Source organism: Haemorhous mexicanus, chromosome Z (genome assembly GCF_027477595.1).
Source record: "Haemorhous mexicanus isolate bHaeMex1 chromosome Z, bHaeMex1.pri, whole genome shotgun sequence".
Lineage (NCBI taxonomy): Eukaryota > Metazoa > Chordata > Aves > Passeriformes > Fringillidae > Haemorhous > Haemorhous mexicanus.
In genome coordinates this window covers 36,804,321-36,823,377 of record NC_082381.1, presented here as the reverse complement: position 1 = coordinate 36,823,377, position 19,057 = coordinate 36,804,321, and the positions used below count along the sequence as shown (strand labels likewise).

General features: G+C 41.5%; 1 protein-coding gene across 1 annotated transcript in view; it reads left to right on the top strand.

The window, feature by feature from the left end:
• Positions 1-19,057, top strand: part of KIAA1958 (KIAA1958 ortholog) — a 65,963-nt gene that overhangs the window by 19,666 nt on the left and 27,240 nt on the right. The window contains exon 2 of the mRNA XM_059836651.1: positions 11,287-12,551. Within this exon, the coding sequence (XP_059692634.1) occupies positions 11,399-12,551 (1,153 nt within the window). The 5' untranslated portion in view covers positions 11,287-11,398. The remainder of the gene's footprint in view (positions 1-11,286; positions 12,552-19,057) is intronic.

Here is a 19,057-nt window from a genome sequence, read left to right as displayed (position 1 = left end):
AACCATAGTTGTAAGACTTGAGAGCCTTCCATAATAGGTAGAGCTCTTCTTCCAAAGTCTTTTGCATGCCAGCTGAATATTCTGGAGTTTCTCTCTCTTTTTTAATCATGCACCTTCCCTAAATCTACATGTTGTGCGTGCCAAATACTGCACTGATGTTAATAAGAATTGTGCTTGCTTGAGAACACACATGTAGTTCTTTTGGTCAGAGCACCAGTACTTGCCTAGTTAGAGTTTTGTTAGGTTTTCAGATCCTCAGGGTCAGATTTTATAGATGTTTAGTTTACATAGACCTCTGAACATGCCATTCAGTGCTTTTGATTACATAAATGCTTGTAAGAACTGAGGCCTGGGTTGACTGAGCCAGCCAATGCCATGGCTCACGTACAGCTGTTGAAGCCTCCATAGCTCCAGCCCCACTGAACTCAGACCTGCAAGTTTTTTTGGTGGCATGCAGAGTGGCCAGGGTGGGCTCAGTCTCTAAGACCTCTGGATGTCCTGTTCTTCATCTTCTTCATCAAAAGAATAGTAGTCAGGCTGCTTGTCCTGTGGGATTACCACCAACCCCTCACCTGTATGTGGGTAAGCATCATGAGGCATTGATCTCTGCATACTTTCAGGGAACTCATCATAGTAATCTTAAAATATAATCTGCTTTAAATCTTGGTTTAATTTTAATTTTAATCTCAGTTGATGAGTGATATTATGTTAGAGGCACATAGCTGGATGTGTTTCTAGGGATAAATGGAAACTTGATACATAGTTGAGTGAAGCATTTATACTCTTTTTGTCCTCTGACTGTCAGCCACAGAATGTTACTCTGTATTTTTGTCTGGCTTACATTTGAATGCAAATTCTTGCTGGCTCATTTCTAGGGCAGCTTTTATATCACTGGTTTTTCTACATCATTTCAAAGTCAGGTCTAGGAACTTTTATTAGGGACTCAGTTGCATATGATCTGTTATACACAGTTGGATATGAGCCTGTTCATGGAATAATCTGCTATCTTTAAGTTTCCTGTATTTTTTTCAAAATTGTTTGCCAAGAAGAACTCTTTTCTCTGAGACAGGGGTGTTTTTAAAAAGATTTTAAAAAGCAGCTGCAGGACAGGACCTCAGAGTGATGCCAATTGTTCAATTATAACAGTTATTGTTGATACTTCAAGAAGTACACTGTAAAGACAGTTCAGAATGTTTTTCTTGCTGAGAATTAAGTCCTTGGAGAATCACTTAACATCAAAAAAACAACTCTGTGTTAAAAGAATGAAAAACCTAAACCCTTCAATTCTAGTAAAGGAAGTAAAGTTTCATCCTTACACAGAAATGCTGAGTTTCTACAATTTTTCTAATTTCCTTGGGAAACAGCCTCTGTTTTTCATAGGTGGTTAATAGTGTCATTTCACTGGCAATTTTTAGCCAAGTAATGCCTATTTTCAGTATTGATATAGTAGCACTATTCCAATTTTCAAATGGATTAGAAAAGCTCTGAAATAAAAGAAATCCTACAAATAAAAATTACAGATAAAATCTGACACAGTAAAGGCTTTCATCCACAGAAGTTGCTCATGTTTGCTTGTGAGGAGCAGCATGGAATATTTAAATTGTTTGGGCTGGAACTGAAGGCATTGGTTTCCCTATAAGAAGATGGGGATGTTTGTTCTTCAAAATTTTTGTACAAGTCAGTGTTAATACTTCTGTTTTCTTTTCAGTAAATCATGTGCAGACTTTCTCTTAATATAATTTCTAGGAAAACAAAGAGCCAGGGAAAACATCTTGCCTTCAGGCTGTGTGTGCTTGATTCTTCTAACTTTAATTCTAAAGTTAGAGAGGGTACACACGCTTCGTTGTAAACCCAGGAAAGGATATATTTTAAACATTTTCCAAACATGGGATGCGATTTCTCCACTAAAGAATTATTCTGAACTGCAAGCTGAGACATATAAGCTGAGTCTTCGATATAATCCAGTTTTAGTCTCAGGTTATCATGAAAAATGTGTGAGGGCAGATGCAATTTTGGAATAAATTTTGAGAAACAGCACAAAACAACCAATCTGTGATAGATAAGCTCCCTGGTAACTTCAGTAAAATAGAGGTTTTGTTTGTTTTTTTTTTTTCAAGTGCTCAGGACCTTAAAATCTTATTGTTGATATGCTTTTAAGAAATGCTTTCCCAGAATATGTGTTCTTTCTTTAAAAATGTCCTCTCTGAACATCTAGATAATAAAATATGAGAGGTAGCCAAGATTTACCTGAGGCTACAGTAAAGCTCCCTGCTATGTTTTACTAATCCTGATGCACAGGCATCTTCTCAAGTACTCCTTTGTGTTGTAGCACTGGTTGCATGGTGTAGAAATGTACATTGTTGTCACCATCACATTTATGCTGATGTTGCCTTTGACACTCATATTGAGAAAGCTCATGGACGCTTCATGAATATGAGGTTTTCACCCTGGCACTGCTGCTGCAGAGCTGTTTAACTAATAAAGTGTTGACTGGATGCAGAGTTCCCTGTCACTATGATTTTTGTCTCTTTTCAGAGCAGGTTTTGCCCCAGAGACTCTGCAATGAGTACTAGTGTACCTGAGCATCCCTGCTTGGTTATTACAAGACCCACTTGTAGCAAAAGCAAAGCCAGGCCCATTTTTTTTACCTCTGGAGAATTGTATTGCTGTTGTCACCTCAGCACCCTGCTCAGCTTGCTCTGAGTGATGGTGCCAGATCTGTGTAAAACACAGGTTGGAGCCATTAAAAGTGCAGGCAAGAATTTCTAACACTTATAAGAGATACTGAGTTAAGAAAAATGGAGCAAGAGGTCTTATTTTTGGATTTTTATGTTTTGGTAGACAAAATGTGAACTGAAAGCAAAAGAATGTGGATTTCTAAAGGGTTTAAGTAAAAAATCTTATTAAGATCTTATTAATCTGAAGTAAAAAATCTTATTAAGAACAATGATGAAAGAATTATGTGAGTGTAGAGGCGTATTTTCATCAGTTTGGGCTTTTTAAAAAACAGAAATCAAAATTACAGAATCACAGAATCAGTTAGTTGGAAAAAGATCTCTGATACCATGAAGTATAATACTTTTGGCACTGAGTGCCACATCCAATATTTTCTTAAACACCTCCAGGGATGGTGGCTCCATCACATCTCAGAGCAGCCCATTCCAATGTTTAGTCCCCCTTTCTGTGAAGAAATTATTAATGTCCAACCTCAACCCCCTGAGGCTATGTCCTCTTATTTTTTTGGTAGTTGTCTGGAAGAAGAGACCAAGCACACCTGGCTACACCCTCCTTTTAGAGTTGCAGAGTTATAGTGAAAAGGTCTCCCCTTGGCCTCCTTTTCTCCAGGTTAAACAGCCCCAGCTCCCTCAGCTGCTTCTCATCAGACCTGCGCTCCAGACCCTTACTCAGCTCCTTTGCCCTTCTCTGGACACACTCCAGCACCTCAGTATCTTTCTGGTAGTGAGGGACCCAGAACTGAACACAGCACTTGAGGCACAGCCTCACCAGTGCCCAGTACAGAGGAACTTCTCTGCTCCTGCTGGGCACACAATTGCTGATACAGGCCAGGATGCCATTGTCCTTCTTGGCCACCTGGGCATATTCTGCCTCATGTTGACGAACATCATTGGGTCCTTTTCCACTGGGCAGATTTCCAGCCACTCTGCCCCTAGCCTGTAGCACTATATGGGTTGCTGTGGCCAAAGTGCAAGACTCGGCACTTGGTCTAGCTGAACCTCATACAATTGGCCTCAGCCCATCTTTCTAGCCTCTCCAAAATTCATCCATCAAGGGAAGTGGCTGCAGTGACATTATTCATTGAGCAAGTCCAGCCTCGCAGATAAGACCTTTTGGACCTGGTTCAATGGCCACTACACTCAGTGGAGTCTTCACTTCAGTGGATATTAAGCTCTTCTAAGCAAATTTGAGGGTGAATAGCTTGGTTGCATCTCAACAGCTGTTTCTTTCTGTGCAACAGTGATCCTACCTGTATTCAAGGAGTGAGGAACAGTGCAACAGTAAAAATGTTAAAAATGGAAACATGCATTTTGCCTTTGCTGTTGAAGGATACTTTATGAAAAGGATGGGGTTTGTTTGAAGATGTGAAAAGGTTCAGTGTCAGACCCATTATAACCTCAGTGGAAGGTAGAGCCAAATTCACACAAATCACCGTTACAGTTTTCCAAGTGCTTGGAAATCCAGGATGGATTTTGCATTGATCATCATTCTTGCTACATCACCTCCATTTGCTGCTACTGGAGAAAAACATGAGTACAACTGAATGTTTGCTCCTGCCACGCTTTTCTCTGCTCCCTAACCCAGGGGTACATAATGGTCATTGGACAATTCATCTAACAGTGTGTAAGTCTGCAGAACTGCTAGTCCTAAAACTTGCTTTCATTTGTCAGTCTGAAGGAACACAGTTTTTTTAAGCTAGGCCAGAGAGTCTATGTTGTCTCTCAGGTCTTTGTTGTAGATCACATTGAGAATTATCTTTGTTAACAAAATGAGATATGTGTCATTTGAGAGAAAGCTTCAGGGGTGCACTTGCTAAACACTGAATTGAACAAGCAGGATTTGGCGCTTTCAAAATCCTAAAATCTTTTCAGGGTTCAGCAGTACACTGCTCAGTTGTAAGTAGCGTGGAGTATTGATATTTTACAGGACTACATTAGTGCTACAGAGCTTCTGTGAAGAGCATGGCAGAACATGTCCTTTATAGGATGCATAAGGAAGACACAGGGTAAAAAGATGAAGCATAGCACTGCCAAGTGCTTTGGCTTCTCTGGAGCTGGAGGTACTCAGCAACTTAGCAGATACATTCAAGAACTGTAGAAAGGTCACTTTTCTTTCCGACATGGTCCTTGGAAAGAAGAACCTTCCTCAGCAAGAAGAAGCAGTTCTGTGAATTTCTGTACCATTCTCTGATGATTCTACACCCTGCAAATGAGAACAACCAAATCAGGCCTATATTTCTGAGAAATTAAACTCATGACAGGGAAGCACCAGCACAGGGGATGGCTTGATTAATGATAAAGATTTAACATGTCTGAGGAATTATCAAAAGAATCACAATGAGCTGGGGAAAAAAAGAGGAAGAGTCTCAGGAAGCTTAATTGAGACTTTGGCATGTCGGTAATAGGAGAGGCTCTTACATACAAGATCTTGCTCAGATTGATCAGGTTTCCTGCACCATCTGTTCTGCTCCCTTTTCACTTGCTTCTCCTGGTGCTCTTTTGGTCTCTCTGTGACCCTTCAGCCACACTCTGCAAGAGCAGGGCTCATGCAGATCTGTTTAGTAGGTGCTGGGGAAAAAGATTATAAAAATAGAAGCAGTGGTGCCTGTAGCATTACACTCGGATTAAGGATTGAGCCCCCGAACTGTTACTTAGTCAATTCTGCTGTCAATGGGTGAATCATTTTACTTTGTGAATGAGGCAGGCCCTTGGGAGGTTCTAAATCCTGTGATATTCTTCCACATGAAAAGGTGAGGAAACCCTCAAATGCTGTCCCAGCCAGCTGAAGGCGTTTCTCCAGCAAACAGGTTTTGCTGCTTTGCTCTGGCTTGCGGCGTTGACAACTGCAGCTGAAGGCGTGCCACTCTTGGCAAGGAAAGCTTCCTGAACACTAACCATCAACTTAGAAGGAGCTGCAGCCTGGTGGAACAAATGTGACAGACAACCAGGACATTTTTCTGAATGGAGTACAGCATTACTTGCCTAGAAACAAATGTATTACATTTTCTTCCTACTACCCTCTGAGCCCCTCTCTCAGGAAAGCATTCTTGGTGCTGCTTGTTATTGATAGGAATTGTAATTGTGGTTTATTGAGAGTAAAGCCTGCTTATTCAGCAACAGAGCTCCTACAGATTTCAAAAAGCCCAAAATATAAGCACAAAAGCTCTGAGACCCACAAGAGGGAAGGCACTTGCTACATATAAATGACTGACTTTATGTAAAATTTTGGATCCTAGAATTGTGGAGGTGGAAAATTAGCATGAATGTTTTGTTTTGCTCCTACTGTGTAACTCTATTTATTTCAAAATTATTTCTTACAGAGCTAAAATCACAGACAAACTGCATAAGCTTACATAAGTTGAAAATAGTGATTTTGTTGAGGTGAGAAGTTCTTTTTCCCTTGAAGACACCATTCAGAGATTGTGTTAAGTGACAAATCATCATAGTTGGAGAATTACTCACTAGCTTAAGAAAACATGACATTGCCAAACTGTCTTACAGGCTTGCAGAGCTTGCCAGGATTTGTGAGCCTTTCCTCTGTAATGTATGCCCTTCTTTTTCCTGAAGAGACATTCAATTAAAAACACGTCTTCCTAAACAAAAGGAGACATATACAATTGGTATCAGAAGTGGAAGTCAACCCCTTCTCCTCATGGTGAACTGGGTAAACTACTTGATTCATACCTTGCCTATAAGATACTATTGTTTTCTATGTGCTTTCTTTCTCTCTCTCCTTCTGCTTCTTCTTGCTTCATAGCCTTTATTTCAAGCAGAAAGTAAATGCAATAATATTTGAGTTAACATGGAAGTTTTGTACTCCAGAAACCAAAAATCAGAGAAAAAGCACTCACCTATTCCCATTCCTTCCAGTTTGCTGGTTTGCTTTGGTTGTCTGTCCTGGTCCTTTGTCATCTTGATGACCTCCTTTGCGATATCAGTGAAGAAATCAAAACACTGAGTCAAAGAGGCTGAGCTTTAACTCCACTGTTAGCAGGAGTCCTCTCACAGGAGATAGCAGAGAAGGTGATAAGCAGTGGTGTGATTCTGGGTGCTCTGTTGCATGACTACGGTTCCCAGCATTTGCAGGTGCTACCTGGGCAAGGCTGCTGCTCCTGCTGAGTTTACTTCAGCAACTTACTTTGTGAAAGAGAAATATACAGGTGATCCTGGGTTGATGGCTGGCAGGGCCTGTGTGGCTGCAGCAGGCCTTTGTGAGGACTTCAGTACTACTCTGCCTTTGTGGATGAATTTACACCAGGATTTCTGCTGTTATTGACCTCTATCATTTATCAAGGCTAAACATTTGGCTTAAGAAATTCTAGTAATAAGAGAAGCCCCAATATTATCCATTAGCTAAAATTTTGAATTAGATAGATACTTACAATATGGTGGCCAAACCTTTAATACACAGTGTTTTTAATATGGAAAGCTGGGCCTTTCAAAAAATGAAGCAATGCTTCCCCTTCAGACAGTGATGGAGTAATAGCCTGGTAAATTTGCACAGGGTGGAGAGACTGAAAACAGAGGAAATATGCTGAGCTTCTTTTGTAAGTATGAGAAAGCAGAGCCCAACTGCTTTCTAAGATTTTTTTTTTTAATATAGAAGCTGACAAAACATTGCTTCTCCATAAAAACACTTAAAAGTCAGATTTCAGCTGCTATAAGATTAGTTTGATATCCATGCTATGTAAAATGAGTAAATGCAGGTTTTTTTACACCAGTCTTTTAATGTTTTAGGATTCAGGTTTTAGTTTTTATACAACTGTCTGATTAGAACAATTATTTTTTATTATTAACAGAAGTAAATTTTGCATTCTATTCTTATTTGAGGATCCTGAACTTTTAGAAAATTTTCAGTAGTATCAGCCTTAGCATCATGTCTCAAAAGGGCTGTTAATGTAGTCCTGGCTATATTGCTCCCTTGAAAAAAATCAGTGTGGAAGTACTAATAATCAGTAATGGTAATAGAGTTTCAAATATAAATATGTGTGATGCAAGTTAGTGTGAATCAACTTATCTAAGATTCCCCTGAGGAGGCAATCCATTGCTAACTACCTGGGGTTCTGTGAGACGACAGAATACCAACATGATTTTTTTTCCTTTACAACAAATGCACCCATCACCCTCTCTGAGCTATCGGTCCACCAAATCCATGTTCCACTGTATAGGCACTGCTGAAGGACATCCACCTCCCACTCCGCACCTCTGCATCATCCCATTTTTTGCATTCAGTTCTTTCACTGCATCCTCATATCTTTTGGCCTCATTTCTGAGGGAGCCATATCACAGAATTCCTTTTTAGTCTGAGGAACCTTCCATAAGGTCCTAACCAAAACTCCACTCTATGACATTCATGTGCAAGGAACCAAAAGAGAAAATGTAGTTGAGGTAGCCAGATCTCTGTTCCCCAATGGTGTTTGCTCATTCTTTTCATGGGGTAAAGGAAAGGATTCATGTTGGACAGCTACCAACTGCTGTTGCTCCTGGGACTTGCCTGATGCAAGGGCCTCACATAACAAGGGGGCTCTTGCTACTGCTCTGTGCAAAATCAGGAAGAGTTTTGTCTGCATCAAAGTAGCTAAGCCAAGTCCCATCTTAGAACATGCAGGAGGGCTACTCTTTAAATGTTGCTATTTCTCATTGCCCTTTGGTCATCAAATGGATCTACTATGGCACAACTGTGGTTCTAGATATAGAAAATATTGCCTTTCCTAAATCAAATGGTGTTCCCCTTAATGCATTAACAGATCTCAAGGCATGGTTTTGCAATAATACCACTTTCTTGCACAGCACACATTCATCTAAAAAAAGCCTTAAAATTTGACTCTTCCTTGAGGGTCCAGATAGCTGCAGTGAATTTCCCGTACACAGACATGCTTCACTCTGATTTAGATATTTGTAGGCTCTGAACTGCAGAAAAATGCTGTGGAAGAATCAGACTTCTGTAATGCATTTAAAATAGGGGTGTAGATCACATTGAAACTACATCATGTTACTGTATGATTTCAGAGTTATCATGTTATCACGTTATTAAGTATGAGTCATCTTATCAGATCTTGCCAGTCTGAATGAAGAACTTACATAATCTCTAAAATGTGATTTAGAAAACAAGAGCAGATTGTCAGCCAGGATCCTGCTGTCTGACTGAGCAGACAAGGTACTCTGCAGGAAACCAGGGACATAATGTTGCATTTTCTGTGCTTTCTATAGCATGAGTCCCTCCCTCCCAAAGTGCCATTTTCAACTTCTGTTGCAGTCGGCAAACACAGTGCTTCTGCACAAGCAATCTTGAGCATGGCAGTCAGACTGTGGCAGACTTTATCTCATTTTCCTATGGGAAAAGTGATCCTTTAGCCAAATGGGGCTTTCTGTCTTCCCAAGATACATTCCTGATTGTGGGGTGACTGAGCAGCTCCATGATACCCCCCAAGGTTTACTCTGATGCAGCTTCTGAGTCTATTGCTGACTTTATCTCTCCCTTCTTTCCCCTGTTCACTTTCCAGATTGTCTTCTTTGCCTTGCTATGAGTATGGTGTCCCTCTTCCTGTGTTTTGGTGTTTCTTCTCGGGCAGGGTACATTTTAAGTATATATCTTTGAATATGACTCTTAGAAGAAACATGGATTCCTTAGTCTTTTAGAAGAAACATGGATTTCATAGAAGAAACATGGATTTCATGGAAGAAACAGGGCTTTTTACCCCTGTTAAGAGTGCTCTTTAAAAGCTTTAAAACAAATAAAAAATATAACAAAAAAGAAGTTTTAGATATTTGAAAGTTGTATGTTTGAAAACAGAGGTCTTCTCCAGTGCCTAAAAGACTTGCAAATTGGGGACCTTCTGCATTTGGTATACCTCACAGATGCACTGGTCATGCAAGGAGCTTTGTGTTGCAGGTGATGCTCTGAGATCTCTGTTTGCATGTGAGCTAGAATTCAATTTACTGTAGAAGTTGTTCTCTGTGCATGCACTCTGTCTTGAGCTACTGCAAAAACAAGCTTGAGTTTTACACAATTTTGTTTCCTAATTATATGCTTCTTCCTGTTCATTCATTCCCTCCATGCTTAATTTCAAAGATGTTGAAAAAATACCTAGAAATTTCTAAAGTTTCTAGAAATTCCCATGTTGGCTCCAATCTTGACCCCACCAAAGACTCACAGTGGGTGGGGTGGAAAAACTCTGGAGGAGCCTTGTGGGGAAAATCATAGGCATTACTTGTCTATTTTATTTCCAGTTTTGGTTTCCACAGACCAACCCTTGCCTGGTGAATAGGAGTGAGGGGGCAGGGATGTGCAAGCTGCAAAATCATTGAAACACAGCCTCCTCCTCATCTCCCTTGGCCCAGAGCAAACACAGATGTCAGATATCTGCAGCTAACTGGTGACAGGTGACTGAAGAGCAACTGTGTTGATTTTTAGGGAAAGCATTCCCCAGGGCAGTTAGCAACTGTGTGGCTGTCTTTTTGAGCCTAGAAGCAGTTCATTTTGTATCTAAAAATGCTTGTGTGGATGAGGACAAGGAATAAAATGAGGTATAACATTGCCATGGATGCTGCCTTTGATCTGGGACAAATGTAATGGGCTTTTCTGCCTATATGAAAGCAAAAGTGAAATGTGAACAACAGGAACTCCAGGGCTTGCAGGTCATGCTCGCAAAGCACAGCAGAGAGAGGCTTAGGGAGAGCCTCCAAACACACCTGCAGAAATGAGAAGTTCACAGGTACTTTAGCTGTCTGAGGTCACTGGAGATGACTTCTCTGTCATTAGCTGTATACAAAGAAAGACTTGCAGACTTTGCTGTCATCTTGTATGGCAAATTTCTAAATAGTTTTGATGAAAATGGCAGAAGTTTTTATTGAACTGAATCACGATTTAGATGTTAGAAAACTGACAACAACAAAAAAAAAAAACACAAAAATGTTAATTCTCAAAGTTAAAATAAGGTTCTGGCTTAAGTCTTGCAGGCTCTTTAAGAGTCTCTTAAGCCTTTGAGCAACTGATGAGTATCAGTGTAGAACACTGAAGGGTGAGGTTGTTTGCTTATTCCTTGTATTGAAAAATCAAGTTTCAAGCCTTCCTTTTGATACCTCTTAAATTCAGTTGAAAAGGAGATATTTGATTCAGTTGAGAAATCTGCATAAATTATGTAAAACTTCATAATTTCTTCAGATACAGTTGGCGCTTGATTGCCACCCTGGTGTTCAAGATTAATTGTGCTTGTTAAGATTTTGTTGAATTTTCATTTCCTAGGTATGAACACACAATCAGCATATTTTGGGCATATTTTGTCAGAGATTTAAGCTTCTAATCATTTTGCTACTGACACTGAATTGTCTTGTTTGAAAAGCAGTTTTCTCTTCAGTTGTATGTTGCAGGGATGTTCTGAGACTGAGGAATGAGGCTGCTTAAAATCAGGCTTAGTTTTGAGGCATGTTTTGAAGGACATGAGATGAGAGTGAAATGGGTGGGTTTAGCTGAGCGTACAAATTGTTTCATGCAAATGTGGTCATGCTTTGGGAGTGCTGAAGAGTGGGGTTTTGCTCTGTCTCTCTGCAGGTGAGAAGTAAATATGAGTTTGGTAACACACAACCATCAGTGCCAGGACCCTGTGATCTAAACGGTGTCTCCAGCTGACTTCCCAGTGGCCAGGCGCTATTGATCCTGTACCATGGAGGACTGCCTTCACACCTCCTCTGAAAATCTCTCCAAGCTGGTGAGCTGGGCCCACAGCCATGGGACCATCTGCAGCCTCATCCCCAACCTCAAGCACCTGCTTTCCGAGGGGGCCCATGGCAACCTGACAGCCATGTGGGGCTGTAGTGCTGGCCATGCCTACCACTGGCCCCTGGCCGCCACTTGCCGGGCTGGTTCCCAGGAGCGTGTCTGCTTCCAGGACAGCCGCAGCTTCAACTCGGACAGCCCCAGCATGCTGGGGGTGCCGTCAGAGGCTCAGGCCAGCCCCCTGGAGCGCTACCCAGGCCGGCCAGGGAAGGCCAAGCTGGATTGCACTCGCACTCGTGACTCCTGCGACTTCTCCTACTGCAGCGAGCCGTCAGAGCTGGGCGAGCCTGTGGAGGAGTACGAGGACGAGGCCACCCTCTTTGACATGGTCTGTGAGTCCTCTGTCACCGATGAGGACAGTGACTTTGAGCCACACCCGCATCGTGCTCCCACCGGCCCCCGCAAGCGGCCGGCTGCCGCGGCCCAGGCCCAGGCGCAGCCCGCCGACGAGGGCGGCGGTGATGTGCTCCTCAAGAAGATCAAGCAGGAGCTCCCTGAGGACTACTATATAGTGGCCAACGCGGAGCTGACGGCCGGCACCGATGGGCCGGCCCTGGCCCTGACACAGATGTCCAAGCCCAAGCCGCAGCCACCAGCTGCGCCCTCCTGCGTGGGACCCAGCAGACCTGTGCCCCAGCCAGCCGCAGGCCCCGAGCCCGACCCACCGCGCCCCTGCGCCTCCCCGCCTGGCCCGCCCCGCATGGCCACACAGCGGCCACCCCGGGGACCCCTTGCCTCCCCGGCGTGGGGGGCAGGCGGTGGCCCTGTGGCTGCCCTGCAGGTGCCAGCCACCAGCTCCAATGCCATGACTACTGCTGGGAAACCCATCAGCATCCCCCTCTCGGCCCTGCAGCTGCCTGGTCAGGAGGAGACACCGGTGGCTGCTGAGGAGACCCTGCCGTCCATCACACAGCTGGCCCCGAGTGGTGAGGTGGCTGGCTCGCCCCCGGTGGGCACCGAGCCTGAGGTCAGCTCCAGCCAGCAGCAGGCCCACGCAGTGCCCACCACCACCCCTGAGGCAGCAGCGCAGCTGATGCCAGGTAGGACACTGGGCGGGAGTAGAGGGGTGGTGGAGTTTTGGGAATGGCTCCCAGGCCTGGCTCAGTGAGGGTACAGCGGGGCTGTATGTGCTGCATTGCATCAGAGTCCTGCTGGCACATAAGTCCGTAGGTATGGAAGCCACATACACCTTGGAAAGGATTCAGAAAACTAAGCACAAGCATGTGAGAAAGTGTACTACAGCCCTATGGTTTTCAAGGTTCATTTTGAGTACAGTTGTGTCATGGCAGAGAGCATGCAGTGACCTTGCTGTGTGCATGGGTCAGGGAGGACATGAACTGGACAATGCCCTCTAGATGAACCAGAAATAAGCGGTCTCAGCCAGTGTAGCCTAGAGTTGGAGAGTTTGGTGTTTCCTTCACCTTGTCAGATGAGTACTATTGGATCTGGACAGGCAAAGGAGAGTACCAGGAGAGAGGTTTTTTCTTCTATAAATCATTACCTATAAGTCAGAGCAGTCTGTGGACACAAGAAGTATCGGTTCAGCCTCCACCATGAAACTGAACCTTAACCATAAAACTTTAATCCATAATAAAATAGTTTTTTTCCATTTTCCCAGTGAAAGCCCGCATACACTGTGTCCATAATTTTCCTCATCTCCTACCAAAGTACATAGAATTGGCACAAACAGATCAACATTATTGAATAAAGAGCATGTTTAAACAGCTGACTTCTGCTGAGTGATTATCCCATATGGAGAATAACTGTTAGCCACAGGTCTTCGGAAGGAGGTGGAAATCTCTTTCTTGAGCAGACTTGTCAGCTCCTTCTAGGCCTGAGCACAGATAGTTCTCACTCTTTAGCTTCTTTTTTAGTGGTGCCTTCCCAGGAGGAGACGAGGCAAGAGCAAGTTCTCCATCTGCTCCCTTGCCAGTTCATCTTTGGACTGCCTGGTCAGACAGTACAGACAAACAGTGAAAGGGCTAAAAACTGTCTATGTGCAGTCCTTGTGGCAGGTACTGCAGGAGCTAAAACCTGTGACTTTAGCTTGAACATCCTGAAATCTGATTGAAGACTAATAAATCTATCAACTGACAAGAGCCTGCAGATCTTGCCAGGTAAAACAACAGACAAAGTTAAATACACAGTTTTACTAACTAAAACCCTACTAAACATTAGAAATTTGGAAGGATGATAATTGTCTTAGTTAGAGCAAAGAAAATTCTTTTCTGGGACCTGTTTCTTGCATGACTGCATCTCTGAGGTGTTATTTTGCAATAGTCCTGTCATATAACATCCCTCATGGAAATTCCCTGGCAAAACTCCATCTGGTTTTGAACCAAATCTGCGCTGCTAAATATGAGAAAGGCAGGATTCCTGATGCCACTCAACCCAAATTGTGTGTTAAATGGACTTATTCTGCCTTCTTCAGTTTGTAACCTATCACTGCTATATGTAGACCTCGTTTCTACCTGCCTGCCTCTGCAACTTGCTCAGTCTCAAACTTGCAATTTCGGACAATGGAAGACAAACCTAAGCAGAATTTTTCCGTGTTAGGTGTGTGTTATCTGGGAGAGATATTTCAACAGATCCATTAAAAAATCCAGGCTGCTTTAAACTGTTTCTGCCAGGTCCTCTGAAGCCAAACAAGGTCAGCAGTTGTTACTGTTTAGGGTTAAACCTTACGAGAATGGATGCAGCACAACATTTTTGCATTTATATAGTTTCAAAAACCAGATTGGTCCATGTCTAGTGTCTCACTTTGAGGGCAAAGTGAGATTGCACCTCGATTACACCCACTGCCTAAATCAACCCTCAGAACCTCCAAATGTTTTGATTTTTGCATAGACAGTGATTGGCTGGTTCTCAGAGTGCTGTCCAAATTCCAGTTTATTCAGTTATGTTCTCAGTGGTTAAATTTCTTGTGCTGTTCCAAAAAAGCATTACACAATTCTTTTCCTCAGACTGGTCCAGTGTTGATGTCACATGCTGTTATTTTACTCAGAGGTAGTGGTATTTTAATGAAGATAAAGTGATTGACATATGACTAAAACTTGATACATGAATGAAGTCCCCCATTTCCGTAGAGCTTTGTCCTTTGGGAAAGAAGTGCTGGCATTATTAAATGTTCAAGTTGCAAAAAGGTGGGCAATGTTGGAAAGTGAATTTATGACCTATGCACAGCAGATTCTTGCAGGTAAACTAAAGATTAGATTAGGGTGGTTACTCATGTACAGTGATTTTGCTAGATTGTCTCCTAACAAAGAGTGATCTACTGAAAGTTGTGCATGATATATAAAATTTGAGTAATATTGAACTACAAGAGGATGTTTATCCTTTGTAAAAATTTTCTGTCCTAAACAGACAGATGTGAGTCTTTTACATTCTGATGTAAGTAAAAGGCAGGAACTAATTACATTACATTAATAAAAGCCTAGAGCTTTTATTAATTTATAGACTCAGTGCCTGCTTGACTAAAAAAAGTTGAAAGAGAGCAGGGAATTTAAATTCTGCCTTGTCCTCTCCAATATCTGAAGCCTCCTCCTGGTCCCATTAGGACTGGTGGTGTAAGGTCTAAGGTCTATAGGACTAAGGCCTTTATTTAAGTTAACATTGAAGGCTGCAATCCAACCAGCAAGAAATACTACTTGAGCTTTAGCTGAAGTGACATATCCTTGCACTTATACCAGACTCAGCTGATAGTAATCCCCTAGATCATGAAAGTCGGAGTGACATTAATCATGAAATAAAAAATCTGGATGATATATGTTAGCTTAGGCCAGTTTAAGCCACATTATGCTTTTGGACTAGTCTCTCTTTCAAACATATTTGTTTGGGTTTTTTTAAACTTATTTATTCTCTTTGATTAAGCTGTGGCAACTGAATGTGTAATCAGAGACCTTACAAAGATATTTTCATGTCTCAAAAGAGAAGTAGCATCCCAATGAAGATTCAGTTAGGTTAGACACTGGTTTTTCTGTTGAGGTGTCCATCTAACACTGTGAAATGTACTGAATTGTTTTTTGTTAAATTTCAGCACTAATAAGTGGACATTTTTCTGTGAGTTTTCAGATTTTATTTTACCGTTCTAATAGCAAAGCCTTCAAGGATGCACGTAGGTATTACTTCTTCCTTTCTTTAGTTCTGGAAAAACTGAGAGGACCTGATTGTGTTAGGAGAGGAATTTTTGCAGTGGTGAAGAACAGGGAATTTCTGCAATTTCTGCTTCTCAAACCAACTCTTATGTCCTATGTTTTTCCTAATACTTGGGCTGGTTTAATGTCCAAGAACCAGCAAGGGCAAGGTAGATCACGTCAGTGGAAGTGGAAGATGAGTAAGAAACACAATGCTTTAGGTTGTAGTACATGCAGCCTAGAGCAGTTAGTGACATTTGGATGTCTGAAACGAGGAAAGGAAATGATTTGGTGTTATTGCCAAAGGCTATGGAGGGAGACTGTGGCTCAGAGAAGGACAGAGCTTATTTTGAATGAGTACAAGTTTTAATTCTGAGAGATGTAGGATTTACTTTGTAAACAGAATTTTTGAAGAGTTTGTGAAGAATACTGAATTTCCACTTGAAGACTGAGGCTGAAGATGTGTTTTGTATTAACAAGACAGTGCAGCAGGACATTTCTGATTCAACAATAGTGAATCACTATAAATACAGGAACAAAGAGTCCCATGATAAAAAAAAGATATCCAACCCCTATGTACAAACCATGCTGAATGCAGAGTAGTAAGCAGAGATGCAAAATAAAAAATCATTAAAGTATTGACTGGGGTTGTTGCTTCTGCCAGAGATGTAGCAGATTACATTCTGTGTGTACCATCACAATGCCTTCATGTACATCCATCACTGAACTGCCTGACTGCTTGTTTTATGTGTACAGGCATTTTCAGAGTTTGGAAGGCAAAGAGTGTCCACAAGAACCTCTCCTCTCACAGTCAGAGTGCTGCTCACTGTCCTGGCATTGTGTTTATCAAAAATACCCATGTTTGAATGTGCGCTGTGATGGATGCTGGTCTGTGTTGAGGGCAGTGCTTAGCCTTCCTGGCTTTGGTGTCTCTGCTCTGAGATCCTCTCAATTCTTTCATTTTCTGTAACTGGTGTGTCAGTCCAGATCAGCGCTGGTGAGTCGACTTAGCCTGGTAACTTGGGCAAAGATGTATTTCTATTCCTGTGCTCCCATCATGGGAAGGTGTTAGCAAGATTGCTGCCTTTCACAATTGGGACCTAACATGAGCTGACTCTTGTTCTGCTCTCAGTGTGGACATCCCTGTAGGTTACAGATGTTTATATAAGTCTCTGTCTGCACATGACCATTATAAAAGAGAGTGCATCTGGGGCTTGTTGGATATCGATGTAGAGCTCTTAATGGAATATTTTAAGTATTTTGCTGTAATCAGAAGAAGTAGGATCTCTCCCTTTCCCCTCTTCTTTCTGTCTGCAATGATGTGAGTTTGAATTAAATGAGAACCAAGATCCTCATATAAGATTTGTGGATTAGGAGCTGTTGGATGAGCATCAAAATGTTACAAAACTTTGAGGTGAAACAAGTCTCTTCACACCTTATGAACTAACAGTTTTGACTAGATTTAGCTCTAACTTTTAAATCACTGTTTATCTATTAAAAAAAGTGTCAGCCTCACACATTCCAAAGAAGTGCAAACAAGAAGAAATAACACCTTTTTTAGGGGTGTATATAAAGCATACAGAAAGGCAGAATTAATCCTTGTTGTAATTATTTCAAGCCCAGTGGAACTGTGCCAAGTAGCACGAGAAAAATAATAACATCAAAAGAAATTTACAAAACTCTTATTTACATAATGTTCTTTCTCATTTAAGTAACTGCTGATCTCTGTATTAGTGGTTTACATACAAAGATTGATGAGTTTTGGCTAAAGTGACTGCTCGAAGCCTATCTGCCGGGACACATGCTGCTGGATGTGGTCAAGTAAACACTTAAATATATGTAGGGGTGAGACAGTCTCTTCTCTTTGTTTTGTACTGAAGCGTTCAGAGACCACTGGTGACTCTTTGGGCCCCATAATTGATATCTATTGCTGCTCTAGTCGATGGACTAAAAATAGGAAGTGCTGAGATACATAATTGCAAAAAATATAGCTTTTTTTCCCTTTTCTGTTTCTTTTTTTTTTTTTTTTCTTTTTTAGTTGCTAGGGCCTGGCTTATTTAGAAGACCAAAATTACATCATGATTGGTTTAAATACCAGAAAAAGTAAGCTACTGACATGATTAATCACCTGATCTTGCAGCAGCGATTTGCAAGCCCACTCCTGCCTTCAATTATCTTCATCTAAATGCAGTTAAATTATAACCTAATGTTTTGGGGGCTGTATTCTAGAAGTCTAGCTAGACATCTTTATTCTAGAAGTCTAGGTAATGATTACTTAATATTATAATATTACAAGGGAGTTCTGTTTAAAAGCAGGACAGTAGCAGAAAGAGGACAAGTTTAGCCTTGGCAGAGTAGCTGTGTAATTGCTTTTATCATCAGGGTGCGCAGCATGACAAACAAACTTTTAAAAAAGAAATTAACCCATAGTACTAACAACTCTAATACAGGAGTTGTTTACGCAGCTGTTCCTACAGCTGTTCTGTTTGCAGGAGAACACTGAAATGAAAATTCTTCAATTATTACAATATCTTTAGATTTTCACTGTGCTTAAGAAATGTATCAATTACCTTTCAGGATTTCACATGTATTTAGTGAAAATTCATTTTAGATACAGAAAGCTCATGCCAGCCTTTTTGTATATCAGCAATGGACTTTGTCGCATAGTGGTTGTCCTAAATACCAAGTGTTTATCACAAAGCTATGCATGCAAAAGATTAGGTTGCTGCTTTCCTTGATATCAAGTCTTGTTTCCTCTTTTCAGCATGGGCCTCCTCTGAGTAGAACTACCTGCAGTTCAGAGACATCTCCTGGCAGCAGTCTTACCGGAGATATAGATGCAGATATATACACTTCTTGGAGGAAACCGTTCATGAGTATTCATACTGAAAGTAGATTGGTGTGGGAGATGTTTGGGGATGGGCTTTCAGTTGAATTTCTGCAACAAAAGGTGCACAGGCCTGTTGATCCTGTGTAATGGAGGAAGGTGAAAGAATGATTGTTTCCATGCAATCTGTGAAAGTCATTTGCCTGCAGCTTGGAGGGAAAGAAAAGGACTATTGCAGCCAGGTCCTAGCAGTTTTTAAGGATTAATTTTATAAAGAATGCCAAGTTCAGCTGATAAATAGTTGAGAATATTTACTGGAGTTCTGCATTGAGGAATTGTTGCATCACTGAGAATTATTGACTCTTCATTTAAATATATATTTTTCATTCTAAGTACCATAGCACGAATAGTATTAAGGAAGATGGTGTGTGATACCAGAAGACAAAATGCCCATTTCAATCAATGGTTGTGTTGTGGAGCATTGCAATTCATTTCAGACCTAGGAATATACCCTGTCCCCCATTACCCTATCATGAAACTCAGAAAAGCAAAAAATAGAATGCACAATGAAAAGTAGGAAACAATC